Genomic DNA, 19,454 nt, shown 5'->3' on the forward strand with positions numbered 1-19,454 from the left:
TGACCAGCACCTGGAAAACTGCTGGGGCGTTAGTTAACCCGAAAGGCATTACGAGGTACTCGTAATGTCCTGTTGGGGTATTAAATCCAGTTTTCCACTCATCCCCCTCCCTTATTCTTACCAGATGATAAGCGTTGCGTAAATCCAGTTTTGTGAATACTTTAGCATCCTGCAATAGGTCAAAAGCAGAGTCAATGAGAGGGAGGGGGTATCTGTTTTTTACCATTTACCATTCAGTGGACTGTAATCGATGCAGGGACGGAGAGAACCATCTTTTTTCTTCACAAAGAAGAAGCCCGCTCCGGCAGGAGAGGAAGACGGTCGGACGAGTCCTGCCTTGAGTGAGGTGTCGATGTAATCCTTCATGGACCCCTTTTCTGGAGCTGACAGGGAGTACAGACGGCCCTTGGGAATCGTGGATCCTGGCAACAAGTCTATAGCACAATCATAAGGCCGATGGGGTGGTAGTGCACTCGCCCTAGCTTTACTAAAGACTTCCTTTAGATCATGATAACATGTGGGGACCTTTGATAAATCAGGGTAATCAGAAAAATAGTCAGAAAGAGGTTCGTTGGGACAGTCTGCTTTAGAAGTGGAGATTTTCCTCAGTATCAACTTACTCTGATCGTGTACACACTTCTGTTTACACAACATTCCCGACTCTTGTACTTTCCCTGACCGCCAATCAATGACAGGATTGTGCAAAAGTAACCAAGGGTAACCTAAAATGATCGGGTGTTGAGCTGATTTAAACATGTGAAAAACTATGTTCTCAACTTGAGTGTCATTGATTGTCATTTTTACAGGTGTGGTGCAATGAGTCACTGTGAATAGTAGGCGCCCATCTAACGCATTCGCTTTTAACGGCGAAGGTAATGGCGTCAACGTCAGGTTAAGCCTCAGAGCTAGCTCTTTACCCAAAAAACTCTCATCGGCTCCAGAATCTACAAGTGCCCCCTGTTCAATAACCTGATTACCTTCACATAGCATAACTTGAGTTAATGTGCGTGGAGGGAAGTCAAAAAAGTCAGATTGGCTCACCAGTGTCTTCCCTTTCACCGGTGAGCCTGTTCTTTTACTGGACACATGGCTTGTTGATGCCCCTGTTGACCGCAGTAGAAACATCTTGCCTCCACTAGGCGGCGACGTCGTTCCTTCGGTGAGATTCTGGCCCTCCCGCGCTGCATCGGCTCCTCCGAGTCAATGGGGGCCGCTGTGGCCTCTGAAGCAGGTGACGAGCCGAATGATGTCCTCCGGACAGGATGAACAGCTGTTGAGAACCCTCTGGTTCCGCTTGTTGTCACCATAGACATATAAATACTAGATGGCTCATGGGAGATTTTCCAGCGTAGCTGACCGGCCGCCATCTTGCTACAGTCAACAGTTACTCTGATTCGCGTTATGGTAGCTGTTGTCAGGTGAGTGATCTGCACAAAAATACTCTTAACTCACTGAAATCTTGACTGATTTACCAACGGTTTGGTTTATTATAAACATGATTAGCATGGCTATGATACAGGATGCTTGGACATGTTGAAATTGCAGCTTTTCTTTGTGTATGTGGTTGTATTTATTAGCTGGCTAATAACAAGAGGCTGTCAGTGAGACCTAGTATTACAAAGTTGACCCAGCAACTTTACACCAGTGGGAGAGGCAGCACTGCTCTTTCTTTTCAACACAACTTAAGTTACACATTATTTCTTCCAAGTGGTTTGGCTTGTTAAAAACATCTTGCATTATGATACAGGAATTTGCTGGCTTTGTGTTTACAGAAGTACCTGACTATGCCGGACTTTTGTGCAGGCTACGGATGCTCTAATCACCGCAGTCTGGAAACAAGAACCCGTGGGATCACCTTTCACGTGTAAGATATGACAATATAATTAGGATAATCGTTAATTACTTAGTGGATGTATGTACATTACAAGTCCTGCTACACAGGATCAGTGGGGCTATGTGAGATAATAGTATTGCAAGATTGTTGTTGACCCAGCCTCTTTAGAATATGTTGTTACCATTTCTTTACACAATTATTTAATGTTTCTATTGGACACCTTTTTTATTACTCTTAGTGTGGTTGTCTTATTCTTAAAGTAGGCTATACATACATGCATACATACCAAAAATATGATAATTTCGGTGTGTATATTTGTCCTACCCTTAATGTTAAAGGAAAGAAGGGAGGAACATGTTGACAATAATTTATATATCTGGCTACCTTTCTCATGTTTTTAAGGTTTCCCAAAACCAAAGAGAGGAGGAGGCAGTGGGAACTCGCCCTAAGAAGGGACGGTTTTGTTTCCTGTGACAGGACACTGCTCTGCAGTGAGCACTTCAGGAGTGAGGAATTTGACCGGACAGGAGACGCAGCACTATGTTCCCCACATATGTTTATGTTTGCTCAGTCTAATAAACCCATAACATGGTTGTGAAAGAATACCAAAGCTAAGGCTGGACGATGATTGATTGTTGGTGCATATATTGCATAGGGGCAATATAGGGAACAATTTAAACAGTGGATTTTGTGATATATCAGGGTGAGACAAGACAAACCACAAATGGACTACAGAAGGACACAAAAGGACATATGGTACAGTTTATATTATTCTTGGTCTTTTTTCAATAACATATTTCAAAGGTTCTGGATTTGTTTACAAATCTAGAAACTAAATACAAAACTAGGATGATATGAAGATCTCATGTCAAAAATAATTGTGATAAATTAGACAGAACTGGCCTGTCTGTGAGCACATTTTATATTGGTTTAGTTCTTCTGATAAAGGTGTGAATATCTAAATAATATACCAACATATGCTATTGTCATTAGTTGTGTCCCTGTTCTTAAAGCTAAGGCATTGCTAAATTAACAACTCTTGGCTTACAGAGTGGTAACATGAGACCGATTTTTATATATAAAATATAAATGTATTTTAATTTTATAATTTATTTTAAATATTAACAATATAATAAAATAAATGGAAATATATATACCGGCAAATATTTAATATAAATACCTTGTGTGTGTGTGTATAGCTATTGCTTTATCTGATTAATGTTATTTTCATATGAAAGTCCATGATTATAAGTATGCAGTATCATAACTACATCTTTGATGTTTATAAAAAACCAAACCGTTTGAAAATTGGTTGAAAATTGAGCAAGCTATGGTTATTTAAATAGTAAACCATAATGTTATGAATGAGAGAACTGCCTGTAGCAAGATGGCGGCCAAGTGGCAACGTCGGTCTCAATTGGCCAGCAGCGCAGGTGAGTCATCTAGTGTTTATATATATCTATGGTTGTCACTACCCGATCCGTCACCCTACCCGATCGGTGCATGTGCGAGATGGTCCGGAAGTCCGGACGGCAACCCAAGATGGACACTTGACACAGTGGCTTTTAGCAAAGCTCAAGAAAAACCGAGAGAGATGAGTTATTGTTATTACAACGTGACTTCACTATTATTTAACAACTCTTTTTATTGGGTTCTTTTATTTGGGGTTAAGTACATTGTCAGAATAAGTGAGAAATGAATTTAACTTCTGTTAGACAGCTATCATACTGAATAAATATTTACTATGAATGTATGCAAAAATGTATGGCATATGGCTGTCTAACAGAAGTTAAATTCATTCCTCACTTATTCTGACAATGTACTTAACCCCTAATAAAAGAACCCAATAAAAAGAGTTGTTAAATAATAGTGAAGTCACGTTGTAATAACAATAACTCATCTCTCTCTCGAGTTTTCTTTTTGAGCTTTGCTAAAAGCCACTGTGTCAAGCATAGATATATATAAACACTAGATGGCTCACACGCGCTGCTGGCCAATGGAGACCGACGTTGCCACTTGGCCGCCATCTTGCTACAGGCAGTGCTCTCATTCATAACATTATGGTTTACTATTTAAATAACCATAGCTTGCTCAATTTTCAACCGATTTTCAAACGGTTTGGTTTTTTATAAACATCAAAGATGTAGTTATGATACTGCATACTTATAATCATGGACTTTCATATGAAAATAACATTAATCAGATAAAGCAATAGCTATACACACACACACAAGGTATTTATATTAAATATTTGCCGGTGTATATATTTCCATTTATTTTATTATATTGTCAATATTTAAAATAAATTATAAATAAATTATAAAATTAAAATACATTTATATTTTATATATAAAAATCGGTCTCATGTTACCACTCTGTAAACCAAGAGTTGTTAATTGAGCAATGCCTTAGCTTGAAGAACAGGGACACAACTAATGACAATAGCATATGTTGGTATATTATTTAGATATTCACACCTTTATCAGAAGAACCAAACCAACATAAAATGTGCTCACAGACAGGCCAGTTCTGTCTAATTTATCACAATTATTTTTGACATGAGATCTTCATATCATCCTAGTTTTGTATTTAGTTTCTAGATTTGTAAACAAATCCAGAACCTTTGAAATATGTTATTGAAAAAAGACCAAGAATAATATAAACTGTACCATATGTCCTTCTGTAGTCCATTTGTGGTTTGTCTTGACTCACCCCGGCTGATATATCACAAAATCCACTGTTTAAATTGTTCCCTATATTGCCCCTATTAGGTGTCCTTGGGTGTTATGAAAGGCGGCCCCCCCAACATAAATGTATTATTATTATTAAGAAGAACAACTCGGTGTGGTGTGGAGGGGATGTAGGAAGCAGGAGCAGGTGGGGAGAGATGGGGCTTCAAGGTTCAAGGTTATTTGTTTTAAATGTGTCTTGCACACAATAAAATAAAATACAGTATACCACAAAACCAATAAGACACACAGTGACACATGGCACACTAACAATCAATCATCGTCCAGCCTCAGCTTTGGTATTCTTTCACAACCATGTTATGGGTTTATTAGACTGAGCAAACATAAACATATGTGGTGATCCCACGGGTTCTTGTTTGCAGACAGCGGCGATTGGAGCATCCGTAGGCTGCACAAAAGTCCGGCATAGTCAGGTACTTCTGTAAACACAAAGCCAGCAAATTCCTGTATCATAATGCAAGATGTTTTTAACAAGCCAAACCACGTGGAAGAAATCATGTGTAACTTAAGTTGTGTTGAAAAGAAAGAGCAGTTCTGCCTCTCCCACTGGTGTAAAGTTGCTGGGTGAACTTTGTAATACTAGGTCTCACTGACAGCCTCTTGTTATTAGCCAGCTAATAAATACAACCACATACACAAAGAAAAGCTGCAATTTCAACATGTCCAAGCATCCTGTATCATAGCCATGCTAATAATGTTTATAATAAACCAAACCGTTTGTAAATCAATCAAGATTTCAGCGAGTTAAGAGTATTTTTGTGCAGATCACTCACCTTACAACAGCTACCATAACGCGAATCAGAGTAACTGTTGACTGTAGCAAGATGGCGGCCAGTCAGCTACGCTGGAAAATATCCCATGAGCCATCTAGTGTTTATATATATCTATGGTGTCAAGTGTCCATCTGGTGTTGCCGTCCGGAGTTGTCCAATATGGCGGACCCTCTCGCACATGCGCAGTACCGATCGGGCAGGGTGACGGATCGGGTGGTGACACCACCGCTGGACCAGAGCTGTATAATAGAAGAGTTACGACAACGGAAGTCCAAAAACGGTTATCGTCACGTGGCTCATGTAGACGAGGATCGTTCCCCGGAAGTTCATGGCGGGCAATGTGAATGCATTGATAACAGGAGATAGAACTACGATTTTTGGTAATTATTAGTGAATAAAGGTTTTGATTTGCAATATTTATACAACAAATCGATATGTGTATGTATTTACATCAATATGTTTTAAAAAATAAAATAGAATTTGGTAATATTAAGTGATAATATTAGGATTAGTGTGAACAACTAGTTTACATGTTACTAACAGTGCCTTGGTTAAAGAGCCTGTTTATTTATAGCTTTGAATTCTTTAAAACAAATATTATCTTCTTAAACCTGTACGGTAGTCAGGAGCATCACTTTCTAATGTTTATTGATATATTTAGCGGGATGGGGATCTAAAGTAATGCTTTAAAATTCAGATTAGATTCATTTCTACCATTTTCTTAAATTCATGGTAGTTTCAGTAATCCCATGGTAATTGAGGACACAAGTTATCTAAATGACTAATGTCATCTTTATGGCTTTCAGAAAGGACAGGTGACTATCAAAGGACTAGCAGCAGCAGCAGCAGCATATGATGATGATGTTAAATGTGTTGTTTTAGGAACATCCATTGCAAATACATGGAATTCAATAAACATTGAATAGCATATCATGCAGTTTGTCGGTGCCTTTTCCTCCGTGTTGTCCTGGTTTGCTGTGCTGCCTCCTCGTCGCCACCATGGTTTGCTGTGCTGTCTGGGGATGCTCCAATCGCTCAGAGAAAGGAGTACGAATGTACGGCTTCCCCACTGACACAGAGCGGAGGAAGCAGGAGCAATTTCACGACCAACAGCAAAAAAATATGTGATTTATATACAAACACTGCATTTGCACTTTTTCACAAAACGAAAACCACACCATTGGGAAAGCTTAATGTTTTATTTAATACAAAAAAAAAACAGGGAAAGGCTTGAAAACCACAGAGTTGAGACTCAGGGTGCAGGGTGAGGGTCTCAGTGCAGGTATTCAGGCTCCATTGAATCCCCCTCTGGTTCTTGTGCTGAAAGAGGGAGTAACAGACAGGAGAAAGGGTCATACACACCTATATAGCACACCTATTGCCTTGGGGAGATAAGGTGTGGTCTTTGTTCCCAACTGAAGTTATGGAACTTTATTATTTGTGAGTTTAACAAAGTATGACAAATGGCATCAGTAACAGATGTGATATGAATTTCTATAAAGTTGGTCATATTTTATATACAGTATGTAATGAGTATAACATGTTCAGTAAGTATAAAGTGTTTCCTAATACTGTGTATTCAACTACTATGGAGTATGTATGTGGGCAGACAAAACTGAGTTGTTCTGTGTGTGAAGTAACCTCAAGTCACTCGTTTGTCAAGACAAAAAAGGGCAAGACTAGGCTGAGAGCAGAGGCTATACCCACCATCTTCGTGCATCGCCCTGCGGTCAAAAAGAGAAGGGCCCCTGTATCTACAAAGCCCATAGCTCATGATCACAGCGATAGTGTGAAAGGTGACACAGGTATAATAAGTATGAACTCTTAGTAACAAAAGTAATATTTCTTATTTTTAAGTGGTATAATATTTTAAATGTTCGAACATTTACAGTGCCATGTCTTCTACTTACATTAGTCTCAAAGATTGAAGGAAGAAGGGATCACTGCCCTCCACCTGCCAGCACCCAGCCAGAGGAGCGCAAACAACAAAAACAAGCAAGGTGTCCCGTCATGTACCTGGAAGTTTGGGTTGGCAAAATGGAGTAAGAGAGGGACTTGAAAAACCTTGGTGGCTCTCTACTCATGTTGTGACAGTTGTCTTGGTTACAGCTCTCAAGTTTTTTTTGGTGCCATTTCCACATCTTTAGAAAATATGAAAAAATTGAAGTGAAATCAACCTCTTCTCTGGAGAACAAACTTTGATTTCTCTGTGTTGTGAGTTTGCAGTCTTGCTCCTCCACCTGTAACATCACTGCCCCTCCACCTGCCATACAGTAGGTTACTAACAAGATTACTTATATAATACAGTGATAGAATACATGTTTAGTATGCTTACTTTTATAAAACAGTAGTATTAAACTTACCTTGTGTTTTCACTCTCACTTAAGTCCCTCTCCCTTTGCCATCAATCCAGAATCAGCTGGGCTGCAGCATTATACACACGGGTAATAATCAACAGAATCACAAGGACACAATATGGCTCTGCTAAAAACACTCACTCTTACATGCACCAAAGTTATATTTATCTAATATTTAACTCCCTCCACCCCCGCATACAATCCCGTTTAGAAAACCCTCTTCTATAATTCAACAACGTTGGACGAAATGACATTAAGAGAACGGAATTTACAATTGAAAGGCTGTTCAACGTGTGTTGCTAACTTGCTTCGGTATCCTAGCTTGATCTGTTATCTGTAAACGTTCCCTAAATCTACTAATTTAGGGATAATCCACTGACATCCTTTAATACACATGTTAATTTGAATCAGATGTACTGATAATATCCGCAATATAAATCTTTAAACTTCTTCTTACCTTTAAAAGTCCGTCACGAACGGTCTATTATGCTGCAACTATACGGCTCTTCTAGCCTTGGCGCTAACTTCCGGGGAACGATTGAGAGGCTCCACGATCCGCCATTGCTGTAAAAAAGTGGTCCATTGGAGTGAACGGAGATGTCGTAACTCTTCTATTATATGGCTCTGCGCTGGACGAAACGGCAGTCTTCTTTCTTTCTCCATCTCTCTCACAGTCAGATGCGATTGTCAATCTTAATAGCAGCCGCTACCATACTTTAAGTCTGTGGGAGGATCCATAAGCAATAAATGATTTTCTCTGATAGTCCGTTCCGAAATATGTCCCTTAACGCTGAATCATTCCAATCGCAATCAATAGCCATAGTGCGGAACTCAATTGCATAATCCGCCACTCGGCGTTGATTTTGCTGAATGTATGTCAAATTCTGTGCGCTCTCTACAGCTGGTGTGTGATGTGCAAACACTCTTTTAAACGAGTGGATGAACTGAGAGACAGAGTTGCAAGTTGCAGAATTTGTCTCCCACTCCGCCGTAGCCCATGCAGCCGCACGGCCGGACAGATGAGAAATGATAAATGCAATCTGAGCATAATCAGAGCTATATATATATATGTAGGGCATTCTTAAAGTGTAGATCACACTGAGTCAGAAAGGATCTACAGTCATTGGAATCTCCGGAAAACTTATCTGGAGGGGCCAAGCGAGGCAACCGGACAGCATGAGATCCAGGAAGCGGCGCCGCTGTAGTAGGAGGGGTTGCCAGCTGTTGAGGATGAGCCGCAGCATGAGGTAATGCTGGAGCAGTGGAACAGGCGTGACAGCACACGACAGGCGTGACAGCACACGATGCACCGCCTCCGCCATGTCGCTGATTTGGGTGTTGACCGAGGCTTGGAGTCCATGTTGCTGCTCCGCCAGGTCCCTCACTGCCTGGTGTATGACAGAGAACTTCTCCTCATGATGGTGTAGACGTTCGCCCTGAAGTCGTATCGCTGTTTTAACTGGTTCTGCATCTGCTAATTCCATGTTTTGGCCAGATTGTACCGCTGTACAAGGGCGTGGAACCAAATGCACGATGCAGAGACAAACAAAGTATCAAAATAAAGTGTTTTAATGTAGACAGGTCATAACACACTGAATACATAAAGCAACAAAACAAAAACTACTAATACACTAATCTAACTATATGGACGATAACTCTATGGACAATGACAAAAGGATCTTACGCTGGAAGGCTTGGAACACACAAGACAATCTGGCAACGAGACAGGGGAAGACGAGAACTAAATATACTAGACAGACAACACCAGGTGAAGACAATTAGACAATCACAACCGTGGGAAAACAGACAAGGCAGGAAACGTACTTTAGACACATGAGGGTAGACAAGACTATCAAAATAAAACAGGAACCTATCTAAACACATAACATGAAACCTAAACTAGGGAACAATCTTAGCAGAGCCGTCTACGCACAACAATTACATTGTGTACATAACTGCTAATTGCTACATACATATTTTCTTTAGGAGCAGAACAAATCAAAGATCTCTGCATCTCGCAGACTGGCTCTCAAGGTATTATGTCTTTATGATAACTTCTATAAGTCTGATCCGTGCCACATAGTTAATCAACCTGATTTATTATACCTAATTTAGACCAAGCTGCTGAAAATGGCAGCTGGGATGTTGGAGAAGGAGAAGGAGGAAAAGAAGCAGGCGAGGGAAGCCACTCTGGCTGAGAGAGTCCCTCCACTCCAGCTGTCTGGTTTGTCCGTCCAGGACCTTCTGGTATGTGCAGGTCACTGCCGGTCAATCATTCTACAGTGAGTCCACATCAAGGAATTGTTCCATATGCATGCATTGCTCTGATGTTTATAGGTAACATGCATACAGTATGTTCATATGCAGTACGCACATTAGAAGAGAGGTGCCTCACTGTCTACATTTGACATTGTCTGCATGTAGCTGACATTCATTTTTAGAGAAACATTTAATAAATCATATTAATAGAAAACATATGATCTTAGACAAGGAATGGATACATTTGAAATACAACCATGACTGTCACAATTACCACACTAGTAATAAAATACACCATACTCTTGGTTTGATGTTTCATAAATGACTTTGTGTTGCATCAACACAGTTTTAAACTTTGACATTTGCAACTGCGCAACATACAAAGCCATTGAATGCTCGTCGTTAAAGGTTCAACACACATAATCTGATTCTCTCTCTGTCTGCAGGCTCTGTGCAAAGATCTGCACCGAAAGATCGACGTGGTAGATGAAGAGCGTTATGACGTTGATGCCAAAGTGGTCAAAAATACTAAGGAGGTACATATTTATTATTTTCATTGGACTTATATGTTGATTTAATCCTTGCTTCATGGATGTGTTAACAAATGAAACCGTTCTTTACAAATGAACAAGCTGCAGTATTATCAGTTTTATTATTTACTAGAAACATTTAGGGTTAATAGCCTTACTTAGTTTGTGTTTATGATCTATTGATAAATGTATTTTCATTGGGACTGATTGGATTTTTTAAGGTGTTCATTTTGTGTACCTGTCACTTACATTTGTCATTGTTTATTGCAGGTTGAACATCTTTCCATGAACATTATTGAGCTGAAGGGTAACATGAAGCGACCTGCTCTCAAGAGGGTGAAGATCTCAGCTGACCCCATGCTGGGAGCTCTGCTGGGCACTAAGGTCAAAGAGTCCATGGACTTTAAGGCCAACCTGAAGACCGTGAAGAAAGAGGAGGAGAAGGTAAGTGTGGAATCTTAAACATCTGATTGTTTCAAAGCTGGGTTGACTCCTAGGTTTAGATTAGGTTTGAATTATAACACAATGCTTTGGTATTTCTTAATTTATTGGGGCTATTCTTAAAGAGCACAGCTTCACTGAGACATATTTTCTTCTTATGAACAGAAAGATGAGGTCATTGACTGGCGTAAGAACGTGGAGGCCATGTCTGGTATGGAGGGCAGGAAGAAGCTGTTTGACGCTGGACAGTAGATTTAGATTTAAAAACGTTGCACAGTTTAGAACTTTAGGATATTAGGTTATTTGGTAACACTTTATATTAAGGTACACAAATTAACCATCAACTAGTTGTTAATTAACATGCATATTAGCAGTATATTTGCTTTTTATTAGTCATTATAAAACACTTATTAATGCCTTATAATACATGACCATATTCTACAAGTAATATACATTAGTTGAGAGTTTTTCCTCAATAACCCTCTAATTAGTGCTTATTTGTTGCAAGTAAGGAAGTTGTTTTACATGAGTTTTGGTCTTAATATGCTCTGCTCAATATGGGCTTAATAAGGCAGTAGTACCCCAAGAATAGTAATTCTCCCATAATAACACTTAAAGGTGGGGTAGGTAAGTTTGAGAAACCGGCTCGAGATACACTTTTTGTTATATTCCATGGAATGCTCTTAACATCCCGATGGCAATGAATATCTTAAGTGCTTTGACAAAAATTCCATAAAAAAATTTCATCTGTGGAAGCCGTAGTACTATAAAAAGCACGACCAATCATTTTAGCCGGCCCGGCTAAAATAACTGGATGGCCTACCTGCCTGTCAGCCTTCCACCTGTGCACAAACTTATCTTGTGCCCTCATTGGTCATGTGCGCGTTCGTGTGTGTTGGAGGAGGGGCTCTGTAAGGAAGTGGCAGATTTTTTCCGGCTGTGTATTTTCAAATTCTAGCGCACTCGAGCTGGTTTCTCCAAAATTACCTACCACACCTTTAACAAATATGATCTATTCTTATGTAACAAGATATGAAGTGTTAATTGTGTCTAAATAACTCAAAATTAAGTAGTTATAATATCTAAGAATATGTTTTGGGGTATTGACAGTTCAGCTACCAATAGCAAGGGTGATATTGACCTGTATGTTTCATATTTGCACATTTATATTGTTGCCTTACACTTACACTGTAAGGATTAGTAACATGTTGTGTTTATGCGATGTCATTTGGAGATGTTTAAACACAATGAGAAAATGCGTTAGCATTCACGCTAGCGTTAGCATTCACGCTAGCGTTAGCATCTATGGTTAGCATACATGGTAGCGTTAGCCATACTAGCCTGTATACATGCTTATTGCACAGCTAGCATTAGCTTTATTTACCTTGTTTACACTTAGCGGTCCTATGTGACAATCTGTGTATGTTACACTTGCATGTATGAGATCATTAACCTGTTAAGCCCCAAAGCCCCCTGAGCGCACTTTGGCACAGAACTCAAGATAAAAGATACCCTTATTACTTATCGTAGCTGCACATACAATATATCCGATTAAAGCTGAGGTTCCACAGATTATTTAGGTATACATATCATCACTGAGTGATCCGAACTCGCGATAGGGGAAGCAAACACAGACATCACAACACGTACCTTTACGTAGATCCTCTCACCGTTGCTGTCAATCTGATCAAAAGACTTGTTCAATGGCATTAAAACGACAAAAAACGCGGCTGAATCGGTTAATCCATAGGTTGATAATGTTTCTGTGTAATAACGTTTTTTAATTTATAATCCATAATTCAATTTTTATGTAAAAATCGGAGAGTAAAAGTTAGCTGCTAATGGTAGCCACCAGAGTTATCGCAGCTTCCGGTTTTGGCTATGTGTCAGTCTCACACACACACATTACCAAATAAGGAGTATGTGGGAGTTCCCCTCGATTCCATTGGATCTGACGGTTAGAAAGAGATGTCAATCAGCAAAATCGAGCAAGGGGGGCCAGAGATAGGTCAAATCCACCCAAATGACCCCAGAAGTGTTTTTTGTGTGCTAAATCTCTCTAAAAAGGTCAAATTTCACTTGTTTTGCATCAATCTTGATACAGGGTACTTATTATATGTTGTAGTTTGGATTCCTAAAGCTTTTAGTCTACCATTCCATCATTCAAGGGTGGTTTTCACTATAAGTAATTTTTTTTTTTTGGACGGACACAATAATTTAATTTGTTTTACTGTGTTCAATCTGAATTTACTTTAAAATAAAAACATCTATATTGATTCTGGCACTTCTACATCCAACTCACAGGTGTAACCTTGCTTTGAGAAAAAAGATTATTAATTTAACCCTTTTAGAAGTGAAGATATGGTCATTTGTTCTGGGAATGTCATTTTCGAGCCTGAAACCTGAAAAACAGGCTCGGGGCTTAACATAGTGCCTTGTAACTTCTTTTTTTATAGTTTCACTCCGTTTGAATGTCAGTGGACTACAAATAAAGGAGCATGGCTGCTCATTCCCTGGCTCTCAAAAGAGTTTGGCTGGCTGTTTAATCTATGTTCAACCATACTTGCCAACCCTGAGACCTCATAAATCGGGAGCATTTCAAAACCACCGCGGCCTTTCAGTTGCGCGCGCTACTAAAGAGACGCGCTACCATGTAAACCAAACAATGGTGATGCTGTATTAAAGTCAGAGTGGAAACAGTCCTCAGTAAATCTGATTTTGTCAGAAATCGGGAGAAATGCGGGAGAAATATGAACCCGGGAGGAAACCGGGAGGGGGTAATGAAATCGGGAGTTTCCCGCGAAAATCGGGAGGGTTGGCAAGTATGAGTACAATATAAAGAGAACAGTACATCTATTGTGTAAGTACATACAAGCAGGTCACACAGTATGATCAGTGATCACAAATACATAACATCTGTTCAAAATCTGTTTTTATTAAAAAGTACAGGCTGCATATGTGTTCTGCAGCATTTGATATTTAAGAAGTGTGTTTTATATTGAGTTATCTGTTTCATCCTTTCATAAATGTGAGGACCAAAATGGCGGTAGACCAAGGGCTGGTAAGGGTTTTATTGCTGTGGGGGAGCTGGACCAAGACCCCACTGTGGTCTCGGAATGTGATGGGGGATGTGTGTCGGTGCAGAGGCTGCAGAAATAGGAGACAGTGAGGGTCAGAGGTGTTTGTATGAGATGACTGGACCAGTTGTCCTTAAACTCCACCCCCTCCTGTATCATTTGGTATGAAAGCCTATCCAGCTTGCTGTTCTGTCTCTCTCTTCACGCGTCGCTGGGACAGGAGGTCTGGTGGCCTGTGGGCAGGAGCCAGGAGTAGGCCTAACTCCTGACATTACACATAATACGATATGATTGTGTATGGTAATGTATTTGATTGTATTGCATTGTATATTACCATTAAAGTGGATTATTGTTAAACGGTTAAGTGTATGCTCTGGATTCCCTTCATGTAAGATAACAGCTTGTAGGAACGCGAGGAGATTTAAGCCTAAATCTCCTAACAAATGGTGACCCGACGTTTCCGTGTAGACAGGGCTGTGGAACCAGGATTCAGAGTGTTTTTGAAGTTTGAATGGAGTATACAATGCATATTTTATACCATGTTAGGAAAGTTATATAAAACACGTGAACGTTGATCGTCAGGTATAGAGAGTCCTGCGTAACAAGAAATTAGAGCAGTTTGCGTGGATCTTCAGGTAGTTTAGTCCTGAAGTGACGAAGGAGCGGTGCAGTTCGTGAGTTTTGGGTGCAAGTCCCAGACGGCGAAACCTGGATGGTCGATATTTAAGATCGGTCCGCCGTTTATAACTGGGGGTAAAATAGCAGTCTGAGATCGAATAAGCGAAAGTATCAATGGACTGCTATTCTGTTAAATCCTTGGGAGAGAGCGCTAACGTCACCTACATTGTGACGAGACCGGCTCCCGTTTCCCTTGTCTGTAAAAATTAATTTGAAAGGCTGACGTAAACATAACGTTGATCGCAAGGTAGGCAGAGAGTCCTGCGTGACGACATATGTAACACGTTATCAGGCCGGACAAACTGTACGGGGAATAAATCTGTGTGATTTTTACCTAAATAACCTGTGTGAGCGATTGTCTGTGGTAATCAGGCATTCGCTCAGAAGAGTGAAGCTCATTTGTGCTCTGCTGCTGCCATCTAGTGGCTGAAAGGGGGGGAAGCACGTTAATTAAGTCAGATAAATAAAAGCGAAGTCAATATATTGCGTCAGAATAGTAAAGACAATTCTGAAATTCCAGGGAGTTATCGGGAGCAATGGGAACAGATTAAGAGATTGATTTTAAGTGGAATTAAAAAGGGGGATAAAGAAAAGGCTTGTATATTTAAATAAATAAGCTGTCTGTAGGTTGTCATTGTTGATTAGTAAAGACCTTGTTTTATGTTGGTAAATGTAATGGTACAAAAGACAGGGGTACTTATGCCCGTTTAGGTTTTCAATGTGCGCCATCACGTTAGAACAGGATTGGTGGCATTTTCAGTTCATTGCTTACTTCCACACGCCTTCCCCCTCCTTGTCTCTTTCACGACTATAGTTAATGCATTGGAACGATTGTCAAGTTGCCGTGTTTCTAGGAACACGGCTGTTCCGGAACGGCCTTTCAAAATAAAAGCCAAAGGCCGCTGTTCGCCAGAGATGCCTTCACAATAAAACAGTAATTACCTTAACAATATATTTAACTTATATTGCGTCTTTAAATATTGATTTTAATTCATTACAGATCTAACCTGCTTGTAACACAACTTTGATCAAAAATAATAGGATAAGCAAGTGGTTAAAGGGGGTTTCCTGTCTGGCTCATTTGATTTAGAACTGAAGTAAGGGAAAATAGTGTTTTATGAGTCATTCCTCATGGTTTCTGAAGATAAATCATCAGTTTGTCTGAACTTTGATATAGAGATAGGATCATGGTGGAGAAGGAAGACCTTTTTTTGGTTTCAAATAATTAAAGTAGAGTTTAAGGATGAAGTAAGCAGGACCTCAACTGGCCAAAAGACATTTTAAAGTTTAATATTCTTGGTTAGCAAACAAGACATCTGATTATTATGTCACACGTGATAATCTTGTTATAGAAACTAGCTTAAAATATTGGAGAAAATATGTAGATGTTCTTTCGTGGTGTGTGGAATATGTGATGCTGGAAACATGTACGTTTTTCAATGTATAGGAGAAAATGTTTTCCTGAAAGAGTTATGTTGGGTACATATGTAGCAATGGATGAAACAATTTTTAGAGTGAGTTTTTGTAATATCATTTGTAGACATCAATTAGGTTGTTTAGATGGCATTTGACAATTAAGACAGATAGTATGATTACAAAGAGTCAGAGTGGAAAGGGTTGGATTTATTTAACCTCAGTGTGCTAGATTTTTTATAGGTAATGCGTCCCGAGACCTGGACTCCCCCTCTGAGTTAGAAAAGGCTAAGATCCCGACCCTCCAAGCAGACAAAAGACCTAACCCAACAGGAAACTCCTCCTTCTCCATTGAACAGACAGAGAACCAGAGCTGAAACGACAACAACAAGACTGCAGCCAGAACTATCTCCGCCTGTGGCATCCAGAACCAAACAGCATGCTGACGGGCAGAAATCTACGCTCATCAGTCCCTCAGACAGGACCATGAAGTTCCAAGCTGAGCACAAAAGCAAAGTGTGGGAGATGAGAGCAGAATCTGCCCTCCATAAAAACAGCAGAGAGACTGTAAAGGAGGAGATGAAATGTAAAGCAGTGCAAGAACATTGGCATGAGGGTGCATGCAGATGTAACTGGGCCAATGGCTGACAGCGGATGAAGTTACAGCGGATGGACTGAAGAGAACACAGAATCAGAGGAGTTGGTATGGTCGATTAGAAGTGAGGAGGCCGGGGTCACGGCTTGAGAAAACCAGAGGAGGAGAAAAGGAAAACGGGAATGAGTGAGTTTGCACATAAACACACTTATTCACAAAACGCACATTTAAAGCATAAATACGTAAAGACAGAAAGATTTATTAAATTAAAAATAGCAGTAAACTATTAGAGTAAAATGAGAACACACTGAGGGTTCAGAATACAACCATATTCTTCAATCTTTTCATCAGGTTCACATAATATTCTTTGACATTTTTATTCACGTGTGAATAAAGTAGTGGGATAGTTTTGGGAACCACTCTATAAGACAAATCTTTATCTGTATGGATAATGTTAAAGGGCGAGCTGGTGCCAAGCCAGATATAGTATTCCAATCTAAATAATTGATTTCACCATTGTAGCATAGTTATTACCATGGGAAATATGAAATGACTTCTGTTTTTAAATCCTTGATAAAGGAGGGAGGAATGGTTGCATGTTCGGACATCCAGGGTTCCACACACTGCTAAAGAGTTTAACATTGTTTTTTAGGTGGACCAGAATGGATGACATGTGGTTGTTATACCATTGTTATCGTGAACTAAACATAAATAAGGACATAGTATCTGCTTGAAGATGAATGGATTTCATATCCTAGAGGGGATTAGTTATTGTGAAGACTCCACAAGGTATCTACTAATGTATTGTAAAGAACTTGAATTGACTTGATAAATAAGTAAGATAAGAAGATCTATGGACCATAAATTAGTCAATTGGTAAATAAAAATAGCGGAAAAGAGGGGGACTATTAAAGGGAAGTGGAAAATCAGTCTAATACACACAACAACAAAAAAAGGGGGGGAGCATGAAGGAAGTATGCACTGGATTTTTTATTCGTGTGTGAATTTGGTAGTGTTTTAATTTGTTACAGTATTGATCAGTTCAAAGGGAGAGTTTTAGTAACAGCTCTATAAGATCAGATAAATATTTATTTATATAGGTCATGTTGAAGGGAAAGCTGGTTCTAAACAAAATATAGTATTTCAATTTGAGGTACTGGTTTCATGTTCAGACACCCAGAGTTCCACGCACTGTGAAAGAGGGTAACATTGTTCTTTAAGTGCACCAGAATTGAAGATAAATTGATAGAATGAGTTATGGAATAAATAGCAGAGCTTTACAGATCCTAGTAATGTTTTGACACAAGATAGTGATGTACACATGTTTCTGAAATAGATCTATTAGTCATTTTAATACTAATTAGGTGTAAATGAATTGCAGTAATAGTAATAGTACAATAAGGAAGTGACATTTTTTTGGCTAGACACTTTTCAGGGAATGTGGGAAACAGCAAGGAGGGGTTGGAGATATCTTGAACATTATAGTTGTAATTGTGAATTAATAAATGATGGCGCTCCATATATACAGATTTGTATAGACGGAGGATGCTGGCCTGTGCTGGAACATCAAAGTCTCTGCAGAGCACGACACATGGCCAAAAAGACTGAGACCAACTGACCGACAGGGTAACTTGGGAAGGCACTGTCAATGACTGACTCTGCGGTGAACCTGACCAAACCTGACTTTACAACCTGACAGTGTGAGTGTGAGTGAGTGTATGTCTGCACCTGATCAGTGCAACTGCATGATTTAAAACGATGACTAATCAAGCATGTTTTGGACTAACACATTATTTTTGGGTGATAATAATGTGTGAAATGAGAGGTTTCCTAACATTGCACAAAAGGGGAAACCGTATCTAATCTGCTTCATGATGTTTCACTCCCACAGGAGGTGGCGGTTTGAAGAATGTGAAACTCAAACTATGACATTTGGAATTCTGTTTCTTTTAGGACTGAATGATGGAGAGAAACACTCTCAAGTGTTTACTGGGAAAAATGTTTGGTATTGTCTTATAATCCATTATGACCTGAAGGTTTTCTTCCCATACAGGTTTTTGTTTACACATGAGATAATGTGTAAAAAAGGGGGAGTGTAAACTTTACAATGTACATTTTTCATTTAGGGACTGAAAGGAACCGGCTGGCACAACTCGATTGTTCAATCTGACCATTGATTGACAGTTTTAGAATTGACCTGCTCCATATTTGGGGATAACACACTGTTTGGTGAATGTTGACATGTCTCTAGTATTGATTGAGTTATAGCAGGAAACACAGGTAGAGAATCAGTGGCCAAGGGGCTGCTGGGAGAGATGTAAGTCCAGAATGAAATACTGGAGAGGCTGACTGGTGAGTAATGTGTCAACTAATGTTTCAACAGGTATTAAAGTAACTAAGGTTTGAAATGTAGAAAGAACATATTTACAGTTAAAGTTAAAACATAGTAATGTAATGAGACACAATGTAATTTGGACAACATCATGTAACTAGTCTGGTAAAGAAGTAAAAGCCATAGACTTTATTGTTGAGGTCATTATGGGGATATACATTTAATCTAAATACATAATAGAAAGACATTTGAGGACAGTTTGTTGGAATTCTGTATTCATTTTTTCAGCGGGATAATATCTAAGCACTGACGGGTAGAAGCAGTATCACCAGGAAGCCATTCACTTTGTTAGTATCGTGATTTTGGTTGTTTTTGAAGCCATAAGATTAGTGTGTTTCTTTACCAGAAACATTAG

General features: G+C 39.4%; 1 protein-coding gene and 2 long non-coding RNA genes across 4 annotated transcripts; 2 read left to right on the forward strand and 1 right to left on the reverse strand.

Annotated features, from left to right (window-relative positions):
- Window positions 1-1,326: 1,326 nt before the first annotated feature.
- Window positions 1,327-2,439, forward strand: LOC139434006 (uncharacterized). The gene is made up of 3 exons (XR_011643408.1): window positions 1,327-1,418; window positions 1,773-1,864; window positions 2,237-2,439. It is a non-coding gene; the product is annotated as an uncharacterized lncRNA (long non-coding RNA).
- A 4,143-nt stretch (window positions 2,440-6,582) lies between these two features.
- On the reverse strand, window positions 6,583-9,739 carry LOC139434061 (uncharacterized). 2 transcript variants are annotated; one of them, XR_011643471.1, is made up of 4 exons: window positions 8,172-9,739; window positions 7,721-7,781; window positions 7,268-7,638; window positions 6,583-6,677 (listed from the first exon to the last, which is right to left on the reverse strand). It is a non-coding gene; the product is annotated as an uncharacterized lncRNA (long non-coding RNA). The 2 variants fall into 2 exon arrangements; XR_011643470.1 differs by having other exon boundaries at window positions 7,268-7,620; window positions 8,172-9,734.
- A 57-nt stretch (window positions 9,740-9,796) lies between these two features.
- Window positions 9,797-11,196, forward strand: LOC117448011 (troponin I, slow skeletal muscle-like). The gene is made up of 4 exons (XM_034085064.2): window positions 9,797-9,961; window positions 10,420-10,509; window positions 10,774-10,947; window positions 11,110-11,196. The coding sequence occupies exons 1-4, from the start codon at window positions 9,845-9,847 to the stop codon at window positions 11,194-11,196; spliced, it is 468 nt and encodes a 155-aa protein (XP_033940955.1). The 5' UTR covers window positions 9,797-9,844.
- Window positions 11,197-19,454: the final 8,258 nt, after the last annotated feature.

This window comes from Pseudochaenichthys georgianus, chromosome 6 (assembly GCF_902827115.2).
Source record: "Pseudochaenichthys georgianus chromosome 6, fPseGeo1.2, whole genome shotgun sequence".
In the NCBI taxonomy this organism is placed as follows: domain Eukaryota; kingdom Metazoa; phylum Chordata; class Actinopteri; order Perciformes; family Channichthyidae; genus Pseudochaenichthys; species Pseudochaenichthys georgianus.

Coding starts and splice junctions, on each gene's coding strand:
- LOC117448011 (XM_034085064.2), top strand. CDS start 9,845: ATGGCAGCTGGGATGTTGGAGAAGGAGAAGGAGGAAAAGAAGCAGGCG. Junction 10,510..10,773: donor TGGTCAAAAATACTAAGGAG/GTACATATTTAT, acceptor TGTTTATTGCAG/GTTGAACATCTTTCCATGAA. Junction 10,948..11,109: donor TGAAGAAAGAGGAGGAGAAG/GTAAGTGTGGAA, acceptor TCTTATGAACAG/AAAGATGAGGTCATTGACTG.